This window comes from Haliotis cracherodii, unplaced genomic scaffold (genome assembly GCF_022045235.1).
Source record: "Haliotis cracherodii isolate W230 unplaced genomic scaffold, xgHalCrac1.p SCAF_24, whole genome shotgun sequence".
Taxonomy (NCBI): Eukaryota; Metazoa; Mollusca; class Gastropoda; order Lepetellida; family Haliotidae; genus Haliotis; species Haliotis cracherodii.
The window spans coordinates 5,381,677-5,406,657 of NW_027266280.1; the positions used below are offsets into that span (position 1 = coordinate 5,381,677).

General features: G+C 41.0%; 2 protein-coding genes across 2 annotated transcripts; both read right to left on the reverse strand.

The window, feature by feature from the left end:
- Nucleotides 1-348: 348 nt before the first annotated feature.
- On the reverse strand, nucleotides 349-5,412 carry LOC139472185 (uncharacterized). The gene is made up of 3 exons (XM_071254561.1): nucleotides 5,328-5,412; nucleotides 2,068-3,071; nucleotides 349-648 (listed from the first exon to the last, which is right to left on the reverse strand). The coding sequence occupies exons 1-3, from the start codon at nucleotides 5,410-5,412 to the stop codon at nucleotides 349-351; spliced, it is 1,389 nt and encodes a 462-aa protein (XP_071110662.1).
- Nucleotides 5,413-13,277: 7,865 nt separating this feature from the next.
- LOC139472187 (putative mediator of RNA polymerase II transcription subunit 26) lies at nucleotides 13,278-17,977 on the reverse strand. Its single transcript, XM_071254562.1, has 4 exons — nucleotides 17,959-17,977; nucleotides 16,910-16,993; nucleotides 14,632-16,011; nucleotides 13,278-13,696 (listed from the first exon to the last, which is right to left on the reverse strand). Exons 1-4 carry the CDS (start codon nucleotides 17,975-17,977, stop codon nucleotides 13,278-13,280), a joined length of 1,902 nt encoding a protein of 633 aa, XP_071110663.1.
- Between the last annotated feature and the right edge of the window lie 7,004 nt (nucleotides 17,978-24,981).

A 24,981-nucleotide genomic window follows, 5' to 3' on the forward strand; every position in this document is an offset into this window, starting at 1 on the left:
CGCAACACTGCACAGCGACTGGGTCACCCGTGCCTCCTTTGTATAATAGAGACCAGATAGTTATGATTACATTACTGTGTTATCAACTGTATGACATCGGCTATAAATGTGTCCTTCTTTCTTGAAGGCTATGCATATCTAAAGAATCTTAACCACAGGAAATGTATCTCGAAATGATATCGAAGAGTGAAATAAAATTGTAGGTATTGAGACTATGAGTTGAATTTCATCAAGTACTTTCTGTCATTCCTATACAAGCTACATACTACATAAAGGAGTATACCCAATGTGATGTCATTACGAAAACGTAAAACTATTTTGCAGACGGACGACTGTCAATGGTTGAAATTAACGAATCCACAAGTGAACTGGGTAGTTGTCGTCACGGTGGTAGTTACAGTAGTAGCAGAAGCAGTAGTTGTCGTCACGGTGGTAGTTACAGTAGTAACAGAACCAGTAGTTGTCGTCACGGTGGTAGTTACAGTAGCAACAGAACCAGTAGTTGTAGTCACGGTGGTAGTTACAGTAGTAACAGAAGCAGTAGTTGTCGTCACGGTGGTAGTTACAGTAGTAACGGAAACAGTAGTTGTCGTCACGGTGGTAGTTACAGTAGTAGCAGAAGCAGTAGTTGTCGTTACGGATGTTACACTCGTAGCAAAAGCAGTAGTTGTGGTAACGGTGATAGTTACAGTAGTAGCAGAAGCAGTAGTTGTGGTCACGGTGGTAGTTACAGTAGTAGCAGAACCAGTAGTTGTGGTCACGGTGGTAGTTACAGTAGTAGCAAAAGCAGAAGTTGTAGTCACGGTGGTAGTTACAGTAGTAGCAGGAGCAGTAGTTGTCGTCACGGTGGTAGTTACAGTAGTAGCAGAAGCAGTAGTTGTGGTCACGGTGGTAGTTACAGTAGTAACAGAAGCAGTAGTTGTCGTCACGGTGGTAGTTACAGTAGCAGCAGAAGCAGTAGTTGTGGTCACGGTGGTAGTTACAGTAGTAACAGAACCAGTAGTTGTCGTCACAGGGTAGTAACAGTAGTAACAGACGCAGTAGTTGTCGTCACGGGGTAGTTACAGTAGTAACAGAAGCAGTAGTTGTCGTCACGGTGGTAGTTACTGTAGTAACGAAAGCAGTAGTTGTGGTCACGGTGGTAGTTACAGTAGTAACAGAAGCAGTAGTTGTCGTCACGGGGTAGTTACAGTAGTAACAGAAGCAGTAGTTGTGGTCACGGTGGTAGTTACAGTAGTAACGGAAGCAGTAGTTGTGGTCACGGTGGTGGTTACAGTAGTAGCAAAAGCAGTAGTTGTGGTCACGGTGGTGGTTACAGTAGCAGCAGAAGCAGTAGTTGTGGTCACGGTGGTAGTTACAGTAGTAACAGAACCAGTAGTTGTCGTCACGGTGGTAGTTACAGTAGCAGCAGAAGCAGTAGTTGTGGTCACGGTGGTAGTTACAGTAGTAACAGAACCAGTAGTTGTCGTCACGGGGTAGTAACAGTAGTAACAGATGCAGTAGTTGTCGTCACGGGGTAGTTACAGTAGTAACAGAAGCAGTAGTTGTCGTCACGGTGGTAGTTACTGTAGTAACGGAAGCAGTAGTTGTGGTCACGGTGGTAGTTACAGTAGTAACAGAACCAGTAGTTGTCGTCACGGGGTAGTTACAGTAGTAACAGAAGCAGTAGTTGTCGTCACGGTGGTAGTTACAGTAGTAACGGAAGCAGTAGTTGTGGTCACGGTGGTGGTTACAGTAGTAGCAAAAGCAGTAGTTGTGGTCACGGTGGTGGTTACAGTAGCAGCAGAAGCAGTAGTTGTGGTCACGGTGGTAGTTACAGTAGTAACAGAACCAGTAGTTGTCGTCACGGTGGTAGTTACAGTAGCAGCAGAAGCAGTAGTTGTGGTCACGGTGGTAGTTACAGTTGTAACAGAACCAGTAGTTGTCGTCACGGGGTAGTAACAGTAGTAACAGATGCAGTAGTTGTCGTCACGGGGTAGTTACAGTAGTAACAGAAGCAGTAGTTGTCGTCACGGTGGTAGTTACTGTAGTAACGGAAGCAGTAGTTGTGGTCACGGTGGTAGTTACAGTAGTAACAGAACCAGTAGTTGTCGTCACGGGGTAGTTACAGTAGTAACAGAAGCAGTAGTTGTCGTCACGGTGGTAGTTACAGTAGTAACGGAAGCAGTAGTTGTGGTCACGGTGGTGGTTACAGTAGTAGCAAAAGCAGTAGTTGTGGTCACGGTGGTGGTTACAGTAGCAGCAGAAGCAGTAGTTGTGGTCACGGTGGTAGTTGCAGTAGTAACAGAAGCAGTAGTTGTGGTCACGGTGGTATTTGCAGAAGTAGCCGAAGCAGTAGTTGTGGTCACTTTGGTAGTTACAGTAGTAATAGAAGCAGTAGTTGTCGTCAGGGTGGTAGTTGCAGAAGTAGCCGAAGCAGTAGTTTTGGTCATGGTGGTAGTTACAGTAGTAACAGAAGCAGTAGTTCTCGTCACGGTGGTAGTTACAGTAGTAGCAGAAGCAGTAGTTGTGGTCACTTTGGTAGTTACAGTAGTAACAGAAGCAGTAGTTGTCGTCACGGTGGTAGTTGCAGAAGTAGCCGAAGCAGTAGTTTTGGTCAGGGTGGTAGTTACAGTAGTAACAGAAGCAGTAGTTGTGGTCACGGTGGTAGTTACAGTAGTAGCAGAAGCAGTAGTTGTCGGCACGGTGGTAGTTACAGTAGTAGCAGAAGCAGTAGTTGTGGTCACGGTGGTAGTTACAGTAGTAGCCGAAGCAGTAGTTGTGGTCACGGTGGTAGTTACAGTAGGAACAGAAGCAGTAGTTGCAGTCACGGTGGTAGTTACAGTAGTAACAGAAGCAGTAGTTGTCGTCACGGTGATAGTTACAGTAGTAGCAGAAGCAGTAGTCGTGGTCACGGTGATAGTTACAGTAGTAGCAGAAGCAGTAGTTGTCGTCGCATTGGTAGTTACAGTAGTAGCAGAAGCAGTAGTTGTCGTCGCGTTGGTAGTTACAGTAGTAGCAGAAGCAGTAGTTATCGTCGCCTTGGTAGTAGATACAATAAGCAAACGCCAGGCTAATGCACCACCCCTTGGCTGCAATAAGCAAAACACCATGCCATATTCGCAGATGATAACTTCAGTGATGCGCCTTAGCGGTATTACTGACAACAAACTGACATTGCACAAACATGAATTCCTCTCTTATGTTTTAAAAGGTAAAAATATGCAATCACAATGTTGTAACTGCACATACAGATGACACAGTGTGTACATTCAAGATGACGTGTTCCACCTCACAGATATATGTCTGTGTGCCAAGGAACATGTATATCTCAGAGTGACGTCGTGTTGAGGTTTAAAATAATTACACCTTCCAATGATGCAAAGAAGTATTATGTTTGTAAATTATGAATCAATGCTGTGTCCGGAATGACCACATACTTAAATTGGATTGGTATTACTCATGAAAGCGCCACACACAGAGCGTGTATAAGAAAATTGTTTACTCAGAATTTGCTCTGCTACTGCTTTCTGTCACAATCGTTATATATTCTAGTTATATCACAGTGTGTCAGACTGATGTGATGCCACTGTGGCGAAACCCACGAGCGCAAACCGAGAATATAATCTGGGTGAACAGGGATTCTAAACTCCGGGGATGTAATAAGACATGAAGCAAAACTTCAGTTCCTATAACCCATGTTCACAGGAGCTTTTTATCAAATAGTTTCTCAGCATTGACATAAAAATAACTATTAAAAAAGGTTGTATAGTAAACCTGTATATCCTATTCAAACTATATATCCCGTAATGGTAAGTAGAACTGACACAACGATATTAAATATGTCATTTTATTTGGTCTTTGAATAAGCAAGCTCATAAATATTCTACTAAAACAATACATTACTAATAAGATGAAAATATGTACATGCTTCAAGAATTATATTCAGCCGAAGGCATTACGTGTAAACCTGTCTTCACCATGTTTGTTGATGTATTTAGATATATTTCACTCATTGTTTGTGCATAATTGATAGATTGGTCTATACCGATCTGTAATAACAAATTGGGACAGACGTGCCTTCTTCATATATCGGCTTGTCTTGAAACCAGAGCTGGTGACTATTGCAATAAGACGCTGTTTACGGTAACGATGACGTTGTGAATCATTGATGAATGATTAAGTAAAAATGAATCTTATGTTTGAAGTCGAAAAACTATAAGATATAAATAAATATAAATATATTCTGATGTCAATACTGATATTGTTTTGATTTGAACAACCTTTTGGAATTTATTTCTTCAAACAAATATTAATGTATTTAATATTTTTATCAATCACGTTTGTTACATAGTCTTAATGAAATCTAAGTTTTCGGTGTGGTGTACATTGCTATCGTACGTCTCTGCATTATAAGTGTCGTAAGTGAACGTTACATATCATTTCTGCGTATTTTGACTCTTAAAATCCTTGCCGAAAAGAACTTGATCATAAAGTGTCATGATGAATAAACAAACAAATGAAGCTTTTGAATAATCTAATTCAAGCTCGATGTCGCTGCAAGTTTATCGTAACTAAGCCCTCTTTTATGCAACGTACTTTACGTTGGTTTAAATGGATAGAAACATCTATCGAATTAACGACAATGCTTGTACAAAGTTTGCTTTGTGACCGTCGTGAAGTATCCTTAAAAAACAAAATGGGTGAATATTGTTCCCTGTACAATGTTTCAAAATCATGAGGATGCCACAACCAAAAGTCTGTAACACAGCCAGGAGATAAATAAAAAAAACATGTGTTTGTTCTCTAAAGCTACAGAAGAGTTCTTCCAGAAGATTGTAGAAACATATTAAGTTGTCACATGTGGGGTATGTGATAACAGTCTAGCTGATACAACTGACATCCACTCCGTCTTGATGTCAAGGTATTCTCCAGAGGGACTTCTTAACGTTGGTGTCAACTCCGGGCTCTGTTGAAGATAACAATTCATCCATATGATCCAAAAGCTCCTGACTCGTCTCTAATACGGGTTTATATCATCCTATATTAACCTATATATGATAAAATATGTATATTCTTCATACACGTATAAAAACCTATCGTTTTGAGAAGAGTGTTACAGAAAGAAAGTTGTGACATCCACATTTGGGTACCATGTTAGTTGTTATGAACAAGCGCTTTTCACTAACATGACAAGGAACATGTATTTGTAAATGCAATAATATCATATAAATGATATTAGACCCACAGTTTGCACTTTTATGTTCTTTAGTAAAAAGCATGTTATTTGTAATCAAAGCTTTTTAGGAATAGTGAAGACGAAAATTTTGTATCATATCATATCTTACTTGTGTGTGATCCAGCAACTGTGTTGGCCGCCTTGGTTGCAGCTATGTAGTCCACAGGCGTCTGTTCGTACACTTGGGTTGGCATGTTGGTGCCACTAATATCGAAATGAACCACGTGTGTGGAAGGTCCATTACCTGGCACTTCTGGTACGACTGGAACCTCTTGAGGATGTCCACTAACTGGAATGGTATCTTGAATAGTTGACCCACTTCCTTGAACTTTGCTATTATTAGTTGCTCTAACTATGTGAGGTTGTCCATTAACCGGTAGGATGTCTTGAACAGACGTTTCACTTAAAGGAACAGTACTCTGGCTAGTTGTCCCAAATATGTGAGGTTGTTCATTAACTGGAAGGATGGCTGGAACATTTGCACCACTGACAGGAACAGCTCCTTGATTAAATGTTCCAACTGTGTGAGATTGTTCACTAACTGGAAGGATGTCTGGAACATTTGCACCACTGACAGGAACAGCTCCTTGATTAGATGTTCCAACTGTGTGAGATTGTTCACTAACTGGAAGGATGTCTGGAACATTTGCACCACTGACAGGAACAGCTCCTTGATTAGATGTTCCAACTGTGTGAGATTGTTCACTAACTGGAAGGATATCTGGTAAATATGCACCACTGACAGGAACAGCTCCTTGATTAGATGTTCCAACTGTGTGAGATTGTTCACTAACTGGAAGGATATCTGGTAAATATGCACCACTGACAGGAACAGCTCCTTGATTAGATGTTCCAACTCTGTGAGATTGTTCACTCACTGGAAGGATGTCTGGTAAATATGCACCACTGACAGGAACAGATTCTTGATTAGATGTTCCAACTGTGTGGGATTGTTCACTAACTGGAAGGATATCTGGTATATATGCACCACTGACAGGAACAGCTCCTTGATTAGATGTTCCAACTGTGTGGGATTGTTCACTAACTGGAAGGATGTCTGGAACATTTGCACCACTGACAGGAACAGCTCCTTGATTAGATGTTCCAACTGTGTGGGATTGTTCACTAACTGGAAGGATGTCTGGAACATTTGCACCACTGACAGGAACAGCTCCTTGATTAGATGTTCCAACTGTGTGAGATTGTTCACTAACTGGAAGGATATCTGGTACAAATGCACCACTGACAGGAACAGCTCCTTGATTAGATGTTCCAACTGTGTGAGATTGTTTATCAACTGGAAGGATGTCTGGAACATTTACACCACTGACAGGAACAGCTCCTTGATTAGATGTTCCAACTGTGTGAGATTGTCCATTAACTGGAAGGATATCTGGTACAAATGCACCACTGACAGAAACAGCTCCTTGGCTAGTTGTTCCAACTGTGTGAGATTGTTCATTTACCGGAAGGGTGTCTAGAACAGATGTCCCACTAACAGGAACAGCCTCTTTGCTACTTACTCTAGCATCACCTTGGCTAGTTGCTCCAACTATTTGAGATTGTCCATCAACTGGAAGGATATCTGAAACATATGCCCCGCTGTCAGGAACAGACCCTTGGCTTGCTATTCCACCAACTTGGAAGCTGTTTTGAAACGATGCTCCACCGACAGGAACTGTGCCTTGAATAGGTAATCCAGCTATTTGAGATTGTCCAACAGCTGGAAGCATATCTGGAACATATGTTTCACTAACTGCCATATTCGTCTGACCAGGTTTTACAATAGTTTCTGATTGTCCATGAGCTGGCAGCATATCCTGAAAAGATGTTCCACCAGGAAGTACTGCCTCATAGTGAGGTGTTCCCGTGTGTCCACCCAAAGAAAGGTTGTCTTGCATACCTGCCGAACTGGCAGGAAGGTTGCTTGTTCCAGCTGGTTGACGACCTCCAGCTTCAGCTACTGTTCTGCTAGGCGGTGCTACTGGTTGACCGCCGTTGGTTTGCTTAGAAGATGGGACACTAAGAGGCTCAAAACTATGAAGAAGATTATTCAGTTGAACGTCAGCAGAAGCGGTAGGTACCCCGGGATCTGTTCGTCCTATTAGTGTATATTGAGGTGGAACTGCGTTCGAAAGTGGCGATGCTGAAAGAAAAAGTGAAAATTCTTTAGCGGTACCTCTACCATCTTAAACATGGCAATACAATGAATACAGCTTCATTAAAGACATGTTTCAATTGTAAAAGCATCACATACATCGATTTGGTTTTACAAGAATAATGATAACGAAAATTAATGATATCAACATATTCACTTCCCTCATAGTGATTATCAACAGAATGTCGTAAGATTTACCTGAGTGTTGAATAGCAACAGATTCTGTACTTGTTTTGTCGTAGGCAGAAGCGACAGGGACGCTGTGTGTTGGTGGGGATGGATGATGGCCAAAGTCAGTTGGTATTGGTTGATTGGTAGGTGCTGTTTGAGTAGCAGGGTCAACTTTTACGGGGAACCTGAGCGACTGCATCCTTTTGAATGCTGTTTCAAAAGCTTCTGCGAGCAGCTGTGATTCTGACATTCCGGAGTTTTGTGTCAACATCACTCTGTCAATAGCTTGCATTAAAAGTCCATCCAAAGAGGGATCTCCATGCTGTAAAACTGATATTGGCTGTGTGTTACTGATTATTTCAGCTGGGTGAGACTGATAACTTGTTGAAACAACATCATGGTGTTTAGCCGAAGAGGATTCAGTCAATGGGGCCCCAGCAGGAGTTGAAGTCTGGTTTAGGTCGTTCGGAACTGATACATCGGATTGTTGTTTAATTCGTGTCAGTGGTGGTTGAACGTTTGGCATAGCAGATGTAGGAAAGTTCGAATATGTGTCTACTTTGTTTGAATAACTTGGGGGATAGCTAAATGTCGATGGTGTGATTGTGTCATAGGTGTAAGCAGGTTTAGCTGTGCCTTTTACTTGGTGTCCTGTTGGGGAGTGTAAGATCTCTGACTGACTTGGGGAATGGCTAAATGTCGATGCTGTGAATGTGTCATAGTTATGAGCAGTTTTAGCTAGGTCATTCACTTGGGTTCCTGTGGGAACGTGTAAGACCTCTGACTGACTTGGGGAATGGCTAAATGTCGATGGTGTGACAGTGCCATAGTTATAAGAAGTTTTAGCTATGTCATTCACTTGGGGTACGGTAGGAGAGTGTACGATGTTTGATCGCACTTCAACAGGTACATATGCCACAGTTGTGGTACTTTCTGGAATGGGAGTAGTTGATGGGAGTGGCATAGTTATTTTCTTCGTCTTAATTTGAGATGCAGCCAGTTGTTTAGCTAAGAGATTCTTCACCTCTGGTGGAAGATTTAGGGAGGGGGACATAATAGCAATGCCAAGGTTAGATGTGCCTACTTTATTTGCAAGAGCAGCTAAAGCAGCTTGTATTTTAGCACTTCCAGCAGATTCAATACTATTGACTGGCTGATAAGAGGAAGTTGTTGTGGGAGGTGGTGTTGTTGTTGTTGGAGTAGTCGTTGTGGTTGTAGTCGTGGTTGTTGTTGTTGTTGGAGTCGTGGTAGTTGTGGTTGTAGTTGTAGTCGTTGTTGTTGGAGTAGTAGTAGTCGTTGTAGTCGTTGTTGTTGTTGTTGGCGTCGTGGTAGTTGTGGTTGTTGTAGTAGCCGTAGTGGTTGGTTGTTGCCGTTTAGGCTCTTGTAAAAGTACAGCATTAATCATTGACATCAATGTCTGTTCAAGCCCTACACCAGAACTCAGGCTCTTCATCATATCCGCCATTAAGGCTGCGTCTGACAAAACTTCCACTGTTGTAGGAGCAGTCGTTGTTGTTGTTGTTGTAGTGGTCGTGGATGTGGTAGTCGGGGGTGTAATTACGAGTGGCTCGTGTTGTATCCTGAGAGTGTCTAGTAGAGCTCTGAGTGTTCGTTCCAAAGTGCTTCCAGGTGAAACTTGTGCTGAAAATAGTATTTTGTCTCAAGGATTCAGCAACGTGGGAGCACATAGGTGCTTATGTAATGAACACAAATATACTTGCTAAGCCGCTCAGATCATTCAACAACATCTAACGGTACTAACTTCACATGAGAAAAAGCAAGGTTATACTATTACCACAAGGTAAGTTTTGTTTCCAAGAAACATTTGAATGATTTGTTCAAAATGTAGAAGAGATAGCAAATTACAGATTGTCATTTTCATACAATAACCTGTCTCCCCACAAAGTAGGTGAGAAAATACCAAAGCATATCGAGATTATCATTTTCTGGGATGGTAAATATTCTGCATTAGGAATTAACCTTGAATATAGCAAGACTTGCGAGCAAAATACATCGTGTTTATTCATAATACAGGATATGTACCATCCCATAAAACACACGCGTAGTAACTTCGTTATCATATTTATGTCCCCATTATGTACTGAATATGTTCTATCGTAAAAGAATATCATCACATCTCACGAACGGTATCTAAACATTTCACGTTTTCCTGTAAAGAACATATTAATAAGATCAGTGATTTATCAGTCGCACAGTGACAACATGCAATATAGTTCTAAGTGAAACCTGTTTTTAGACAGTGGCGTAACTACGTATAGGCAAAATATCAATTGCCCACGCATCGATCCGTCCTTTAGCGTAATTGCCTTTTATCAAAAAGAGTCTACGAGACGCCACGTCAATTTAAAGTTAATTTACAATTCGGAGATATTTCAGCCAAATTATACTGTTTGTTTTGTTTGTTTTTTTGTAAATTGGAGAAACGACGCCATAACGCAGAGGCCTAAAAGCAGAGATATGAAAAGCTATCACGCTTTTGTCCTCGTTAAATTGTTTCTCAATTTTTATCTCCAAGTTGCAAAAACTTATGAAAATCCTCAGCCAAGGGCAGTGGCATTTTTGTTTCTAATATATATATATACCGTTTTCATACGTTGGCTTTATCTTGCCTAGACACCTCATGTTATGTGATAAATTGTAAATACTAGCGTATGTATCAGAGATAAGTGTACCAGTAGCAAGAGGGGAACCAGGACTTATGTAAGAAACATCTGCAGGAGGTGCATGTGCAATCGATGCAGAAGGAGCGTGAGTCGTCATTGGAGGAGCCGCAGTGGTCGTTGGAGGAAGGGTCGATGGAGGTGGAAGTGTTGATGGGGCTGGAGTGGTAGGTGGATCTGAAAATAGAGTATTTGTTTGGATCAGTAAAACACGACAAAATCCCGGGCAAGTTTGTTTTTGTTTGTGTGTTGTTAGCGCCGCACTCAGCAATATTCCAGCTCTATGACGGGTGTCTTTAAATAATCGAGGATGGACCAGACAACCCAGTGATTGATATCATGAGCATCAATCCACGCAACTGAGATACGATAATATGCATCAACCAACCCAGCGATCCTGACCACCTGATCTCGTTTGTCGCCTCTTACGACAAGCATAGTCGCCTTTTACGGCATACATGGGTTGCTGAAGACCTAGATCTTCACGTGAATCACGGGGATGTAACAATACACATTTAATTCCAGTCACAAGTTTTTTCACAAATAGCAACACTTAGATATCATTGTTATGTAGGTGCATACGTCGTATGCCTTGGGTCTACTAATCCACAATATGGCATTACTGAACTAAGTACATTTCGAAATTTACCTGTTGAGTCGGGCATCTCATAGGGAGTATCTATCCCCAGCTGATCCATTTTATGAAGCCATGCCACAAATTGTGGCGAACCTATTGGTGGAGGGTTGTATGGATCTGCAAAAAAACATTTCAGCAGTTTACTTAACTTCAAAATTGAATGACATATTTCTTATTCTATCTATTGTATGTGTAACTATTTTTCTTTTTTATAAGCATTAATAAATCATTAATATATCATTAAAATATCCTCAATATTTCATTTATATATCTAAGTTTTGCGTTCGTTTTAGGACTGGTATTGTATTACATAGTTTATGGTCTTTTTTAAGAGGGGTGGTTTTACGGTTTTACTTACCGTTCATTCTGTTGCCGCCCATTCCGCCGTACATTCCTCCCATACCACCACCCATTCCCCCTACCATACCTCCGCCCATTCGATTCATGTTACCCATTCCACCCATTGGACCTCCCATTTGATTCATGCCACCCATTGGACCTCCCATTTGATTCATGCCACCCATTGGACCGCCCATTTGATTCATGCCACCCATTGGACCTCCCATTTGATTCATGCCACCCATTGGACCTCCCATTTGATTCATGCCACCCATTGGACCACCCATTTGATTTATGCCACCCATTGGACCTCCCATTTGATTCATGCCACCCATTGGATGCCCCATAGGGTTCATGCCACCCGGGGGACCTCCCATAGGCGAGCTCAACATTCCTGTTCTTCCATTCATGTCACCCATTCCACCCATAGGACCCCTCATTGTCCCGCCCATGCCATTCATCCCACCCATTCCGCCATTAGGACCTCCCCCATTCATCCCACCCATTCCGCCATTAGGACCTCCCCCATTCATTCCCATTGAATTCATGGCACCATTAGGACCTCCCCCATTCATCCCACCCATTCCGCCATTAGGACCTCCCCCATTCATCCCACCCATTCCGGTATTAGAACCTCCCCCATTCATTCCCATTGAATTCATGGCATCATTAGGAAATCCCGCATTCATCCCACCCATTCCGCCATTAGGACCTCCCCCATTCATCCCACCCATTCCGCCATTAGGACCTCCCCCATTCATCCCACCCATTCCGCCATTAGGGCCTCCCCCATTCATTCCCATTGAATTCATGGCACCATTAGGAACTCCGCCATTGCTACCCAATGCATTCATTCCCCCTTCTTGACGGTGTGGATTGTGTGTTCCTCCAACGGGATTATTGTTTGCAGGGTATCTAGCCACATTTCCTTGATTACCAGCTTGATACTGTGTATTGGAACCACCATTCCCTTGTTGGTTTATTCCTTGACCCTGTTGATTGGGTGGAGTGTTAGTTCCTCCAACGGGATGGTTACTTGGAAGATGTTGATCTTTCTGTCCTTGATTTCCAGCTTGATACTGTGTATTGGAAACACTATGTGTTTGTTGTTCATTTGAGACAACAAACGTGCCCGCACTACTTGGTACCTCCAGGCTTGCAGTATGCGATTGACTTTGTGGGTTACTGTCATAGCCATAGTATGCGAGGGTCTTCTTCACTCCCTGTTGTGGTAGTTTTGCTTCATACTGTACCTGTTGTTGTCCTGGTTGTTGCATTGGATTAGAAGGAGCAAGCAGCTGTTGTGTCTGCTGTTGTCCTTGTTGCATTGAATTAGAAGGATATGCTGACTGTTGAATCTGTTGTTGTCCTTGTTGCATTTGGTTTGAAGGAGCCACAGGCTGTTGCATCTGTTGTTGTCCTTGTTGTTGCATTTGGTTTGAAGGAGCCACAGGCTGTTGCATCTGTTGTTGTCCTTGCTGTTGCATTGGGTTTGAAGGAGCCACAGGCTGTTGCATCTGTTGTTGTCCTTGCTGTTGCATTGGGTTTGAAGGAGCCACAGGCTGCTGCATCTGTTGTTGTCCTTGCTGCACTGTATTAGAAGGATATGCAGACTGTTGCATCTGTTGTTGTCCTTGTTGCATTTGGTTTGAAGGAGCCACAGGCTGTTGCATCTGTTGTTGTCCTTGTTGTTGCATTTGGTTTGAAGGAGCCACAGGCTGCTGCATCTGTTGTTGTCCTTGTTGCATTTGGTTTGAAGGAGCCACAGACTGTTGCATCTGTTGTTGTCCTTGTTGCATTTGGTTTGAAGGAGCCACAGACTGTTGCATTTGTTGTTGTCCTTGTTGTTGCATTGGGTTTGAAGGAGCCACAGGCTGCTGCATCTGTTGTTGTCCTTGTTGCTGCACTGTATTAGAAGGATATGCAGATTGTTGCATCTGTTGTTGTCCTTGCTGCTGCATTGGGGTTGAAGAAGCCACAGGCTGTTGTATCTGTTGTTGTCCTTGCTGCTGCATTGGGTTTGAAGGAGCCAGCAGCTGATGTGTCTGCTGTTGTCCTTGTTGCTGCACTGTATTAGAAGGGTATGCAGACTGTTGTATATGTTGTTGTCCTTGTTGTTGCATTGGATGTGAAGGAGCCACAGACTGTTGCATCTGTTGTTGTCCTTGTTGCATTTGGTTTGAAGGAGCCACAGACTGTTGCATCTGTTGTTGTCCTTGCTGCTGCATTGGGTTTGACGGAGCCACAGGCTGCTGCATCTGTTGTTGTCCTTGCTGCTGCATTGGGTTTGACGGAGCCACAGGCTGTTGCATCTGTTGTTGTCCTTGCTGCTGCATTGGGTTTGACGGAGCCACAGGCTGTTGCATCTGTTGTTGTCCTTGCTGCTGCATTGGGTTTGACGGAGCCACAGGCTGTTGCATCTGATGTTGTCCTTGTTGTTGCATTTGGTTTGCAGGAACCACCGATTGTTGCATCTGTTGTTGTCCTTGCTGCTGCATTGAGTTAGAAGGGTATACAGGTTGTTGTATCTGCTTTTGCATTGGATTAGAAGGAGCCACCGGCATTCGGGGCGATTGTCCACCCTGCGAAAAGATATTTCGACCTTGCAAAGACGCCATTGAAGAAGGAAGCTGCCCCCTGCCATGGTGTTCCTGGTGGTATGAATTTGGAGCTACAGGTAGCGAATGTTTCGTTCCACCTGGCTGATCTTTTGCAGTAGGATAGGAAACAGTTCCTGTATTTCCTGATGTCATTATACCATGTGGTAGTGTCGACGACTGAGATGACCTAATTTGAAATGAATTCCCATTGGGTGTGGCATAGAATGAGGAAGAAGGGATCGGATGCATTTGAGACTGAATATTAATATTAGCAGATGATATTATTGGCAGTCTAGTGGATACCGCTGATCCGGAACCTAATTGTCCCTGTTTATTCCACCGGTCTACTGCAGACATGTTTTCAGGAATCGCAGGTACATTATTATCAACTGTGGCCATTTTGTCTGGAACTGATACATTTGCGATGGCGTGCACTGATTCCTGATTGGTTTGGTGGGAAGAACGTATGGGTGCATCAATTTGTTCATATCCATTGTTAGTGCTTTTGCTTGCGTCTACTTGATAAATGTCAGCTCCGCGTGGTGAGCCACTGCCAACGTTAATTAAAGCTACTGTTAATCCTTTCTTGCTAGCTGCGGTTGCGTTTGCTACATTGGTGTTATAATATGCTTCGGAGATTGGTAAGACAGGTTCTCTGCTATTGCCAGGGCCTTGTGATGGCGACTTTTTCAAGGCTGGAAACGCTGACAGAAAATGACTTGATCTGTCAGGTACGGGTGTGCTAGGTTTGTTAAATTTCACAGGTTCTTGCTTGTGTTGGTTGTTTGCAGAATTAGATGAATATATAACAGAAGGTCCATTAGTACCTCCCCGTATGATAAATCTTCTGTGACTTGACCTTGGTGTGCTAGGAACTTCTTGCGTTCTTACTTGCTGCTGCTGTTGCTGTTGTTGACCTCCAAAGTATGTACCTTGTGTTGCTGTCTGGTCGATCTTGATCGACCTGGACGTTTGGTTTTGTGTCGTATGATGTTCATGTACTTGTTGCTGTTGATTGCTTCTTGGATTATGCATTCCAGTGTGTGTGTTATGAGGCACACTTTGTTGGTTTTGACTCGATACATGCTGTTCATTTTGCGCCATGAGACCACGATGAGTAGGTTGTTGTTGCTGCTGCTGCTGCTGCTGCCGTACCTGATTATATTGCAGAGTCGGTGCTTGATTGGGACCTCTTGTTGACATATGCTGCTGAAGAAGATCTGCACGTTTTTGTTGCTGTAGTTGCTGTTGCTGCTGCTTCATCTGACTCTGTGATATTTCTTGCTGACGCAGAGCTGCAATTCGTTGTTGCTGTTGCTGCTTTTCTTGTTGTTGTTGTAGTAGTTGTTGCTGCTGCTGCTTCATCTGATGCTGTGAATGACCTGGACGTATTGTTGACAACTGTTGTTGACGAAGAGTTGTACGTTGTTGTTGTAGCTTTTCTATGTGTTGTTCACGCTCCTTCGTCTGACTCTGTGAAAGGCTCGGTGCCTGATCGGAGCGCCTTGGTGATATCTGTTGCTGGTGAAGCGCTAAACGTTTTTGTTGAAGCTGTTGTAGCTGTTGTATTTGCTGTTCCCGCTGCTTCATCTGCACCTGTGACAGACTATGTGCCTGATCGGAACGCATTGATGATATCTGTTGCTGCTGAAGAACTGAACGGTGTTGTTGCTGCGGATTGATCTCTGGCAGATTTGTTGTGAAAGACCGTTGCTGCTTTTGTTCCAAGGACCTCTGTCCTTGTGCCGGTAATGTCGTCCTCTGGAGTGACAACCCATTTAGATTTCTGTGTAGATCATTTCTTTGGATTTTATTTTGAACAAACATGGCTGACTGCTGAATCCGTTCCTGATTCCCACTGTTGTTGACATCGTTTGGTGGAGGGGATGAAGCCTTATTCTGGTATAGAACTGTCCCCATTCCATCATAATTTATCTGACGATTCCTTGCAGATTGTCGTGAGTGGCCTGTACCTCGTGTGCTTGATGGCATGGTACCTCTGCCAGCTATTGCTGGTACTAAATTCATGTTAGGACTCTGTTGCCCTGTTCCTCCTGGTTTCCATCCAGTTGTCTGATGCCTACCTTGTGTTGTGCTTCTAACTGACTGTGTATTGTCCATTGGTTGCAATTGTCTACTAGCCCTCTGTGGTATAGTCTGACCATTTTGTCCTGTGTTCTGTTGTCGGTTTTGGTTTTGATTATACCCTGGAATACAACAGCAATATATCAAAGCAAAAATATTAGTAGCATCCATCACAAACACATGCAAAGGTAAGGCACCTAAAAAACACGGAAACATATGGTGAAAGTCAAAATAGGGAATAGCATCGGACATCATTTTTGTCACTGATGCGTCAAATTTGGAAAGGTCAGCATCCATATGTCTACCGTATGTTTTTTTTAATTGAACGTTTTTACTGAAGCCTTTAATGTTGTAACATTGATCACGCAACGACTGAGCAAGAGTCGTATAACACTCTTTGAAATCTTGGTAGAAAGAGCATGCTCGGTTGTATCTAAAAAGTTGGAGTTGAACGAATATTACTCGACGTAGAAGGGAAGTTGAAAATTGGAAGGTTGAAGTCTAGTCAAGAGTGTTTCCTCATTCTGAATCTGTATGGAAAGATCTAAATATGAAACAGATGAGGCGGTGTCACTGGTCTCTATTACTTCTAAAGCACACAAAGCAAAATTCGGAACCTTTTAGGGCAATGCCCCTCGCATGATGTACACTACAAGGAGCGTTAATGGGAGTAGATAGATCCATGCTATAGACAGCAATACATATGTTGCCTGTCAGCGGACGACCATTAGCTACTCGAGGTTTGGGGTATTTTGATAATAAAAAATATGTAGCTGTTCCCGAAAATGCACGAACAAACATAATTTTCTTCTTGTGTTACAAAAAGAAATAAAATGCACAATACAGATTCTGGATGTGCAGTGGGTCAAAAATACCTGTTTGGCTTGTCTTGGATCGTTGACTGATAGAGTAAAAGTAGGAGTTTGGAATCTATCCTGCCTGAAAGGGCACGCGGTAGTCAAAGTGGAACCATTGACGTCATTTATCAACAAACATGCCAGATATCGAAAACAAACTTACTGAAGCCAGTTGTCTGTGCTGAAGCCTCGTTGTGGCTGAGTACCATCAACAGAACAATGAATGCCAACGCAACCATTACGATATCTGAAACGGGAAACAGTTACATGATCAGACTAATAGATGTAGGAGTTATACTCAAACTGCGTCTTGGTTCAATTGCAGACATACAATGGGTAGATGTCAGATTCTACTGATCGTTCCGATGTTGCAAGAGCTTCAAATTTCTAAGTTTAAGGTCATTCAATAGCGGTAATCCTTATTGATAATTACGTTTCAAATCATGCCGAGGGATAATTTGAGGGTGACTTATTTGGAATTTTAATGTATGTTGACGAAACACAAACACTATGTATTTATAGGGGATTTGATTTTAGATTTATGGGTGTAAATGAGTATTCAATGCCTGGAAAGTAAGTAATATTTCAGGTTTCAAATCCAATTTAACAATGCTTTTTAACAAATTGAAGCACATACTCCCATGTATTGTACAATGTGTCTTTGTACGTTTATTCACAGAAGAACCTTGCTTGATGACATAATTAATAAAAGAGCTCTTTCAATGAATGTGGGTTTGGTTTTTTCAAATATCTGTACATGTATTTCAAATAACGTCACAGTACACAAGTATGACGTTACAACATCCTCCTCCAAGAGGTTGAGAAGTTAAAGATCTGTCAGTCCCTCGTGTTGAATGAAGACAACATGCAAATAGTTTGTTCTTCTTTAACACAAACATAAATCATCCCAAATGACAAATATACATGCATTTTAATTCCATGCTGGTTCACGTGAGATTCCATACAGCCATCACGATAAACTAGATCAACGATCTTTTACCATGACAACCGTGTCTGATTATGAAAGTGGACAAATTTGTTAATGAAAAAAAGAAATCTTTGGCCCATTTACACATATAATCAAAATAAACACGGGTACATACATAGTGATTGTCTTACACGAGTCCTCACATGCAGCTCCATTTCCCAAACCTGCCACATATGGTGATCCAAATGTCTACTCCGTATTTACATGGTGTATCCCTAACCAACTGTCCGTCTCCTTCTCCATATGGGGAGTTTTTCGCAGCAGTGGGATTGTTCTTTTTTGGTCGATAAATCACGCCGCGTGACAGATCGTAATTAAACGAGCGACGGCCATCAATCAGACGAAACAGACAAACAACAATATCATGGTTTAGGTCGTTGATACAACTCGTTTGCATTTGGTAATATCCTGTCTTTTGTGTTCTAATTTTTGTTTCAACAGTTCATGTGGGTAACCTATGAACTCTCCATCAGCTAGGATACTAAAAATACATTTGAGCTCAGTTTAAAACGGTGTTAGAATCTACACTTTAAGTCGTTAGAATTGTAATCAAGAAGCTGATCATACATATCATCTTGTCATCAGCTTCAATTTTGGAAAAATCATTTTCATTGTCAAAAACATGTGTTTAAATCAAGACTTTCCGTTGTTATGACCCACCTGTCAGGTTTTAGTATCTTAATTCTTCTTATATCAACCATTGCTTTCAACTTGTCAGACTCCTGTGTCATGTTTGTGCATTTAATTAAGGGGCATACCATATGATATTCTGACAGTGGGGTGAGAGAGAACACGTTTAGGCACTGATTAAAAGCGTACACATCTGCATGTTTTATTTTCGCGAACACCTTGTTCCTGAACACGTTGGTAGTGATTAATAAATGAAAGCGACAAACCTCATTCATAATAATAAGACATCGCAGCGAGAAACAGAGATCATTATACGATTTTGACTACATCATAGGACGGTGGGGTTAGTCTAGTGGTTGATGGCCCAGTCGTCTAAGGCGCCGCGATTCGCTGTGCAGAGTTGCGTCCCTTGGGCACGCCAGAAACCTATGATTGTGGGTTCGAATCCCGATTCGCCCCGATTATGTTTCTAGGATTGTCAGCATCATACCCGTGCTCGTGGGTTTCACCGAAGTGGTAAACGTCTGAGACCTGCATCACTTGGGGCTTTCCTCCCACTTTAAGCTGACACGCCGCGATATAACTTGAATACTGTTAAAACGGCGTTGAACCTAACTCACTCACTCACTCACTCTAGTGGTTGAAGCGCTCGCTCGTCACGCCGAAGACCCAGGTTCGATTCCCCACATGGGTACAATGTGCGAAGCCTATTTCTGGAGTTCCCTGTGATATTGCATGAATGTTGCTAGAAGCGGTATAAAACCATACTCACTCACTCTATCATAAGGATATGTTTATAAATCACCATCAAATAGTGATCATACCACATGTTCGCCAAAAGGTAAGCATATACTACTGGTGGCATGCAAAGTCAAGGCAGGTGTTCACCTAAAACAATACGGAAACATGGCACAAGTCAGAACAGGGAATTAACAATATGTTTGTCAGTTGTGCCTTGTCTCATCTCCAGAGTGAATTTCTGCATGACATGTTGGATAGAAGCGAGTAAATAAATATTGTGATTGTGCTTAAACAATAAAGTAATAAAAGTTATTGAACAAGAATGATCGATTGGTTGTTGCTTTTGTAGCTATAAAGTTGAAATCACAGATCATCACGCCTATGTTGCAATATGATGCTACATTTTGGAGTCAATTGAACATCGCTATTCAACACTGCATACATTCAAATATACACCACTTTGGGAATTATATATATTCACGATCGATGTTTGCCTCCTGCCATATACATGATGATTGAGTGAGTATCCTTTAACGCCGCTTTTAGCAATATTCAAGCAATATCACGGCGGGAACACTAGCAATGGTCTTCACACATTGTACCCATGTGGAAAATAGAACCTGGGTCTGTGTCGTGACGAGCGAACGCTTAAACCACTAGGCTACCCGACCGCCCCCATATAAATGGTAACATAGTTTCATGCTGTAGTGTATAACAGGTAACATAGTTTCGAAGAGTGACATATGCATGGTAACATAGTTTTGACTGATACCATAGTTTCATTCTTTATATAAATTCTGAGAAATTGAATAGATTTGTTGCAGAATATGAACTCAGCGCTATGAGCGTTTAATACATGGAATATGAAAGGTAACGAGACACATCTATGCAACACTTTGATGGGGGACGTGTATTGGGGAAGAAGGAAATGTCAAATATGTTATTTTTAGTGTGTGTTTGTAAGAGCATTACTTTGTGCAATGACACATCATTGATTTGTTATTATAAGGATCATTGGGTGTTTTGGAAGGGCCCGTGATTTCGTAAAACAAAACTTTGTTCAAGAAAATACCAGAAAAAATGATTTTGCTTCATGTTTAAAAAATAAGAAAAAATGTGCGCGGGACATACAGGATGTACTGAAAAAATGAAACAAAACTTGTTCTGCTCCCCCTGACAGAGAAAAAACCTGGATGTTTTGAAACAGAAACCAAAAGATTATCCCGTCACAAACATATGATCTTAAAAGGCATATCTATAAAAAATATATATAAATACCTCACTACCCTTATCAAATATTAATGCAATCAAATTACAACAATGGCACACGCCACAAACACCTGCAAAGCCAAGTCACTATATTTTCAAGTTTTACTGTTTACGGAAAGATAATAATAAAACTGCATATGTAACAACCACGTCTACAAATTCATTTACGTTTCAACTTGACATCTGAGTTACAGCTTGATCCTATCTATCGTGAATCGTGACAACATGGAATATGTGTGCAGATTTATGATATTTATACAGAAAATTATAATTTGGGACGACATTAATTGGTTTAAGACAGACAAAATCCCAGCTTGATAGCTCTGCGTCACGAAAGAGCGAAAACAAAATGGATAAGCTTCACACGTCATCTGTCAACGTCAATTTGATTGATTCTACTGTTTTTTTTAACTTAATTTAATATATATTTCCGTGACTTCATGTCATAACGTGACATATGGTCCCTTTGTATCGTTCTTTGGGGCTTCTTTCAACGTACAGACTATTAATAGGTGAAGTTCTGAATGCACCAAGGCAAAGCCGAAGGGCTTGGTGATGTATTGTATCTAATTGTTTTAAATTACTTTTACAGGCTCCACCATAGATGATGGAGCCATAATCCAGTTTGGAGCGGATAAGTGCTCTGTAGAGTTGGAGTAGGGTTTTCTGATCCCCTCCCCACTTGGAATTGGAAACAACTTTCAACAAGTCAAGGGCCTTCAGGCATTTACTTTTCAAATACTTAATATGTGGTAAGAAGGTCAAATGGTGATCGAAAATGATGCCCAAAAACTCTAACAATAGGACCCGTGAAGATCTGGAGTAGAAATGGACTTCAGCAAAACCATGCATGCCGTAAAAAGCAACGATGCGTGTTGTAATAGGCGATTAACGGGATCGGGTGGCCAGGCTCGCTAACATGGTTGATGCATGTCATCGTATCACAATAGCGTGGATCGATCCAGATTCGATTATTTACAGACCGCCGTCACACAGCTGGAATATTGCTGAGTGCGGCGTTTAACAACGAAACGGCGTTTTTACTTCTAAAGGGACAGAAAATTGAAAACGTACAACAGTTCACAAAGTAAAAAAGAATATAGAATGTCCTTCATATCTAAATAAAGTATAGTCTTAAAGTGAGTGAGTGAGTGAGTATGGTTTTACGCCGCTTTTAGCAATATTGCAGCAATATCACGGCAGGGGACACCAGAAATAGGCTTCACACATTGTACCCATGTCGGGAATCGAACCCGGGTCTTCGGCGTGACGAGCGAACGCTTTAACCACTATACTACCCGACCGCCCCCGTATAGTCTTAAAATATATATCAGCTTTTTCAAATTGTGCTCTACGTAACAAACATAACAGTTTGATCCTTGGGCTAGAACAAGCACGTTGTAAAAGAGATTTATATGAGGGAGGAGGTTTGTTTTACGCCGCTTGTAGCAATATTCCAGCAATACTGCTGCGGGGGACACCAGAAATGCGTTTCACACATTGTAACCAGGTGGGGAATCGAAACGAATGATAATTTGTTTAGAGTTAAAACCTTGTCAAAAGAACATATCACATCTTTAATTGTCTTGGTTCCACCATGATCAGTATTGGTAGTAGTAGCTAGATACAACGTTTCACGTGTGCTCAGAAGCCATTCGTGGCTCCTCGGGCATGAGGCTGGACAGTGAAAGTTTTTCTACCCTATGTTTCTCATGTGTATGTGTTTTAGTGTATAACATGGAAATAAAAAAAACACTTCTCATTGTAACTGCACATTAAGTAAGTAGACACATTCAATGTTACGTTTATCTTCAAAACGGTTCTTAATATCTGTTTGTTTCGCTACCACAGTTTTACCTGATCCGTTTCATGGATTGTGAGGTTCACTCCCAGTTATCAGACATCCCATTTGCCGGACGACCCAATCATTAGACAGACCAGTCCAGTTTGACCAGTGTAACTGCCAATTACCGAGCTTCTCCATACTTTGGGCAGAGTAAGCTACCCTAACTTAATGAAGAGAATATATGGATGTCAACTTCTTTACTATGAGGAATACAACGTTTCGCAGTATATGCTTACTCCTTCATCACCTGTTGAGTGATACAGATTAACAAGATTATGATTGTGTGTGTAAGTTGCGTTTGATCTGTGTCGGGTTGCGGGTGTTTTATTATTTTATTAGGCAAGACTAGGAGTAGTTCTTTTCAATTATATAGACTAAAGGAAACCCAGTGAAGATTAAAAGAAACATTTTAACCGTTGAGTTTGTTTTGCATTATTTTCATTATCTACATTGTTAGATAGAATAATGACACGTTATATGGCTAAACAACCTGAGTATAATATCATATGTATTATAAGTACCGTACTATATTACTTTGGGGTATGCCCATCTTGCAATCAACCTGAATCCATTGCTCCCTTGTTACTGGAATATCAAGACCATGCCCCAGAATTGCAGTTAGATCCGCTATCTGTTGTAGATCTCCTGTAGCCAAGAGTTGCAATAGCGAGGCCAAACTAACTCAATTTCTGAGAGATGGACAGCTACTCGAACATATATAAACACAGCAGCCAAAGATAAAAATGAAATCATATCAATATACAAAGATAGAAAGCATATCAACACAAAAAGAGAAAGTTTAGGAATACTAAAACTTGCAATAAATATGTGTACCCTACTCACACACATGAGTCCCAAAGACGGACAGGTCAGCCGAAATTGCTAAGACTGAAGAAGGCTTCTTAAACACTTAAAGCAATAACAACAAAAACTTTGAGGAATATGTTGTCTTTTGCAATAATGTAATGAAATATATCCTGTAAAAACTTCAAAATGTGTTTAATCACACGTTTCAGTGTATATTGTGTATATAGTGTCTTTCTAATAATGTAATAATATTATTTCTTATGTAAAATGATAAGATTTCCGTCCACTGTACTATATTTACTGTCTGCAAAATAATGAAAGGCAACCAATATTCTTCGCCATATTGTATAAACTTATATTAATGTGATATAAAAATATTTAATGTTCTGTCTGCAAAATAATGTAAGGCAACCAATATTCTTCGCCATTTTGTATAAACTTATATTAATGTGATATAAAAATGTAACATGTTCTGTCTGCAAAATAATGTAAGGCAACCAATATTCTTCGCCATATTGTATAAACTTATATTAATGTGATATAAAAATATTTAATGTTCTGTCTGCAAAATAATGTAAGGCAACCAATATTCTTCGCCATTTTGTATAAACTTATATTAATGTTGTATAAAAATACTTACGGTCCAGTACAGTCCGTAACAGTTGTTTTGTGTTGAGCTTTAGAGGTGGCATGATCGGAAAAGATATTCCGCTAACAATTTAATATAACAATATGAATATTTCATTTTTGGTCTTGTTATTCCGTGTTTGATTCGTTATCTATCGTGTAGTTGTCCAGTTTTCGATCACGAACGTTGGTACTTCTTAATTTCGTTTGTCCGACATACTCGTTAATCCGACATAATAATATGCAATCAACCATGTCGGATTATCGGGACTTGACTGTATAAACATATTTTAATGTCATATAAAAATACTTCATGTTCTGTCTGCAAAATAATGTAAGGCAATCAAAGCATATCTTTGCCGACAATAATTCTTGTAGTTCTGCGTTATGCCTGTTTGCATCTGGAAGGGGTACACCCTCCTATCTTAATCCCTTAATTCCTATGTATTTCACCTTTCAGTCCAAATGTTGGGAAACCGGGTGAACCGTTTAAGGCAAATGTAGAGGAGATTTGTCAGGCTCGTTTGTACTTACCTTGCGGTCACTGCTGAGGACCAGTGTCCAGTAATGAGTGGGTGTGAAGAAATGGACATGCAGTCATCAGTGTCCTGTTCTCTATGTGTAATCCGATCTACTTAACAAACGGTAACAAGCGTCAGGGTGCCGCTGGCAATGTTTACCGTTATATTACGGACAAGTATTAGTCAGTGCATAAAGGAAGGCCGGTCTCCTAGGATGACTAATAGGTGTCCGAGTGTCAATCTATGACAACATAATCACCTGCCTGTGTAATGTAGTGATTGTCTAATAAGCATTACACGAAGATTATGGGTGAAATCCATTGTCTTCTTAATACACATAAGCAGTAAACATGCCCTGGTTTGTTTATGCGTATATGCAAAGATCCTGATGTAATATTTAACTTCATGGTTTTGTAGTTTTTAGTGTATGAGGTGTATATTCCCTCAGGCAAAGATGGTAGGAAACATGTAATATAGAGGAAATCGTGTGTGAATGGCAAGTTCATTTTATTAGAATATGTCCAAATTTTACGTGTGTTTTTTTGTTCTGATTTTTGACATGTACAATTTCTAATTTAGACAATCTTTTTGACTGTCTAAATTAGAAATGTACAAATTCTGCCAAGAACATAGAGAGTCCTTAAAACAAGTTACAGTGAAATATCTGGATTTATTTATTTACCAGTCGAGAAGTACAACATTTTGTGAGGAAGGACAATTTTAGGTGTGACAATTGTATTTTTCCTAAAAACGCATGAAACAGCATCAAGTTACCTTGTCTATACAAGTGGAGACTTCTATACCCA

Excerpts from the sequence above, each read along its gene's own strand:
- LOC139472185 (XM_071254561.1), bottom strand. The coding sequence starts at position 5,412 with ATGCCAACCCAAGTGTACGAACAGACGCCTGTGGACTACATAGCTGCA. Across the intron at positions 3,072-5,327 it reads AGTTGCTGGATCACACACAA|CCAAGGGGTGGTGCATTAGC; the intron begins GTAAGATATGAT and ends TGCTTATTGCAG. Across the intron at positions 649-2,067 it reads CTACTGGTTCTGTTACTACT|TGTAACATCCGTAACGACAA; the intron begins GTAACTACCACC and ends TTTTGCTACGAG.
- LOC139472187 (XM_071254562.1), bottom strand. Across the intron at positions 16,012-16,909 it reads AGCACAGACAACTGGCTTCA|GGTATAATCAAAACCAAAAC; the intron begins GTAAGTTTGTTT and ends GTTGTATTCCAG. Across the intron at positions 13,697-14,631 it reads AAGATTTATCATACGGGGAG|CAGCAAGGACAACAACAGAT; the intron begins GTACTAATGGAC and ends AACTCAATGCAG.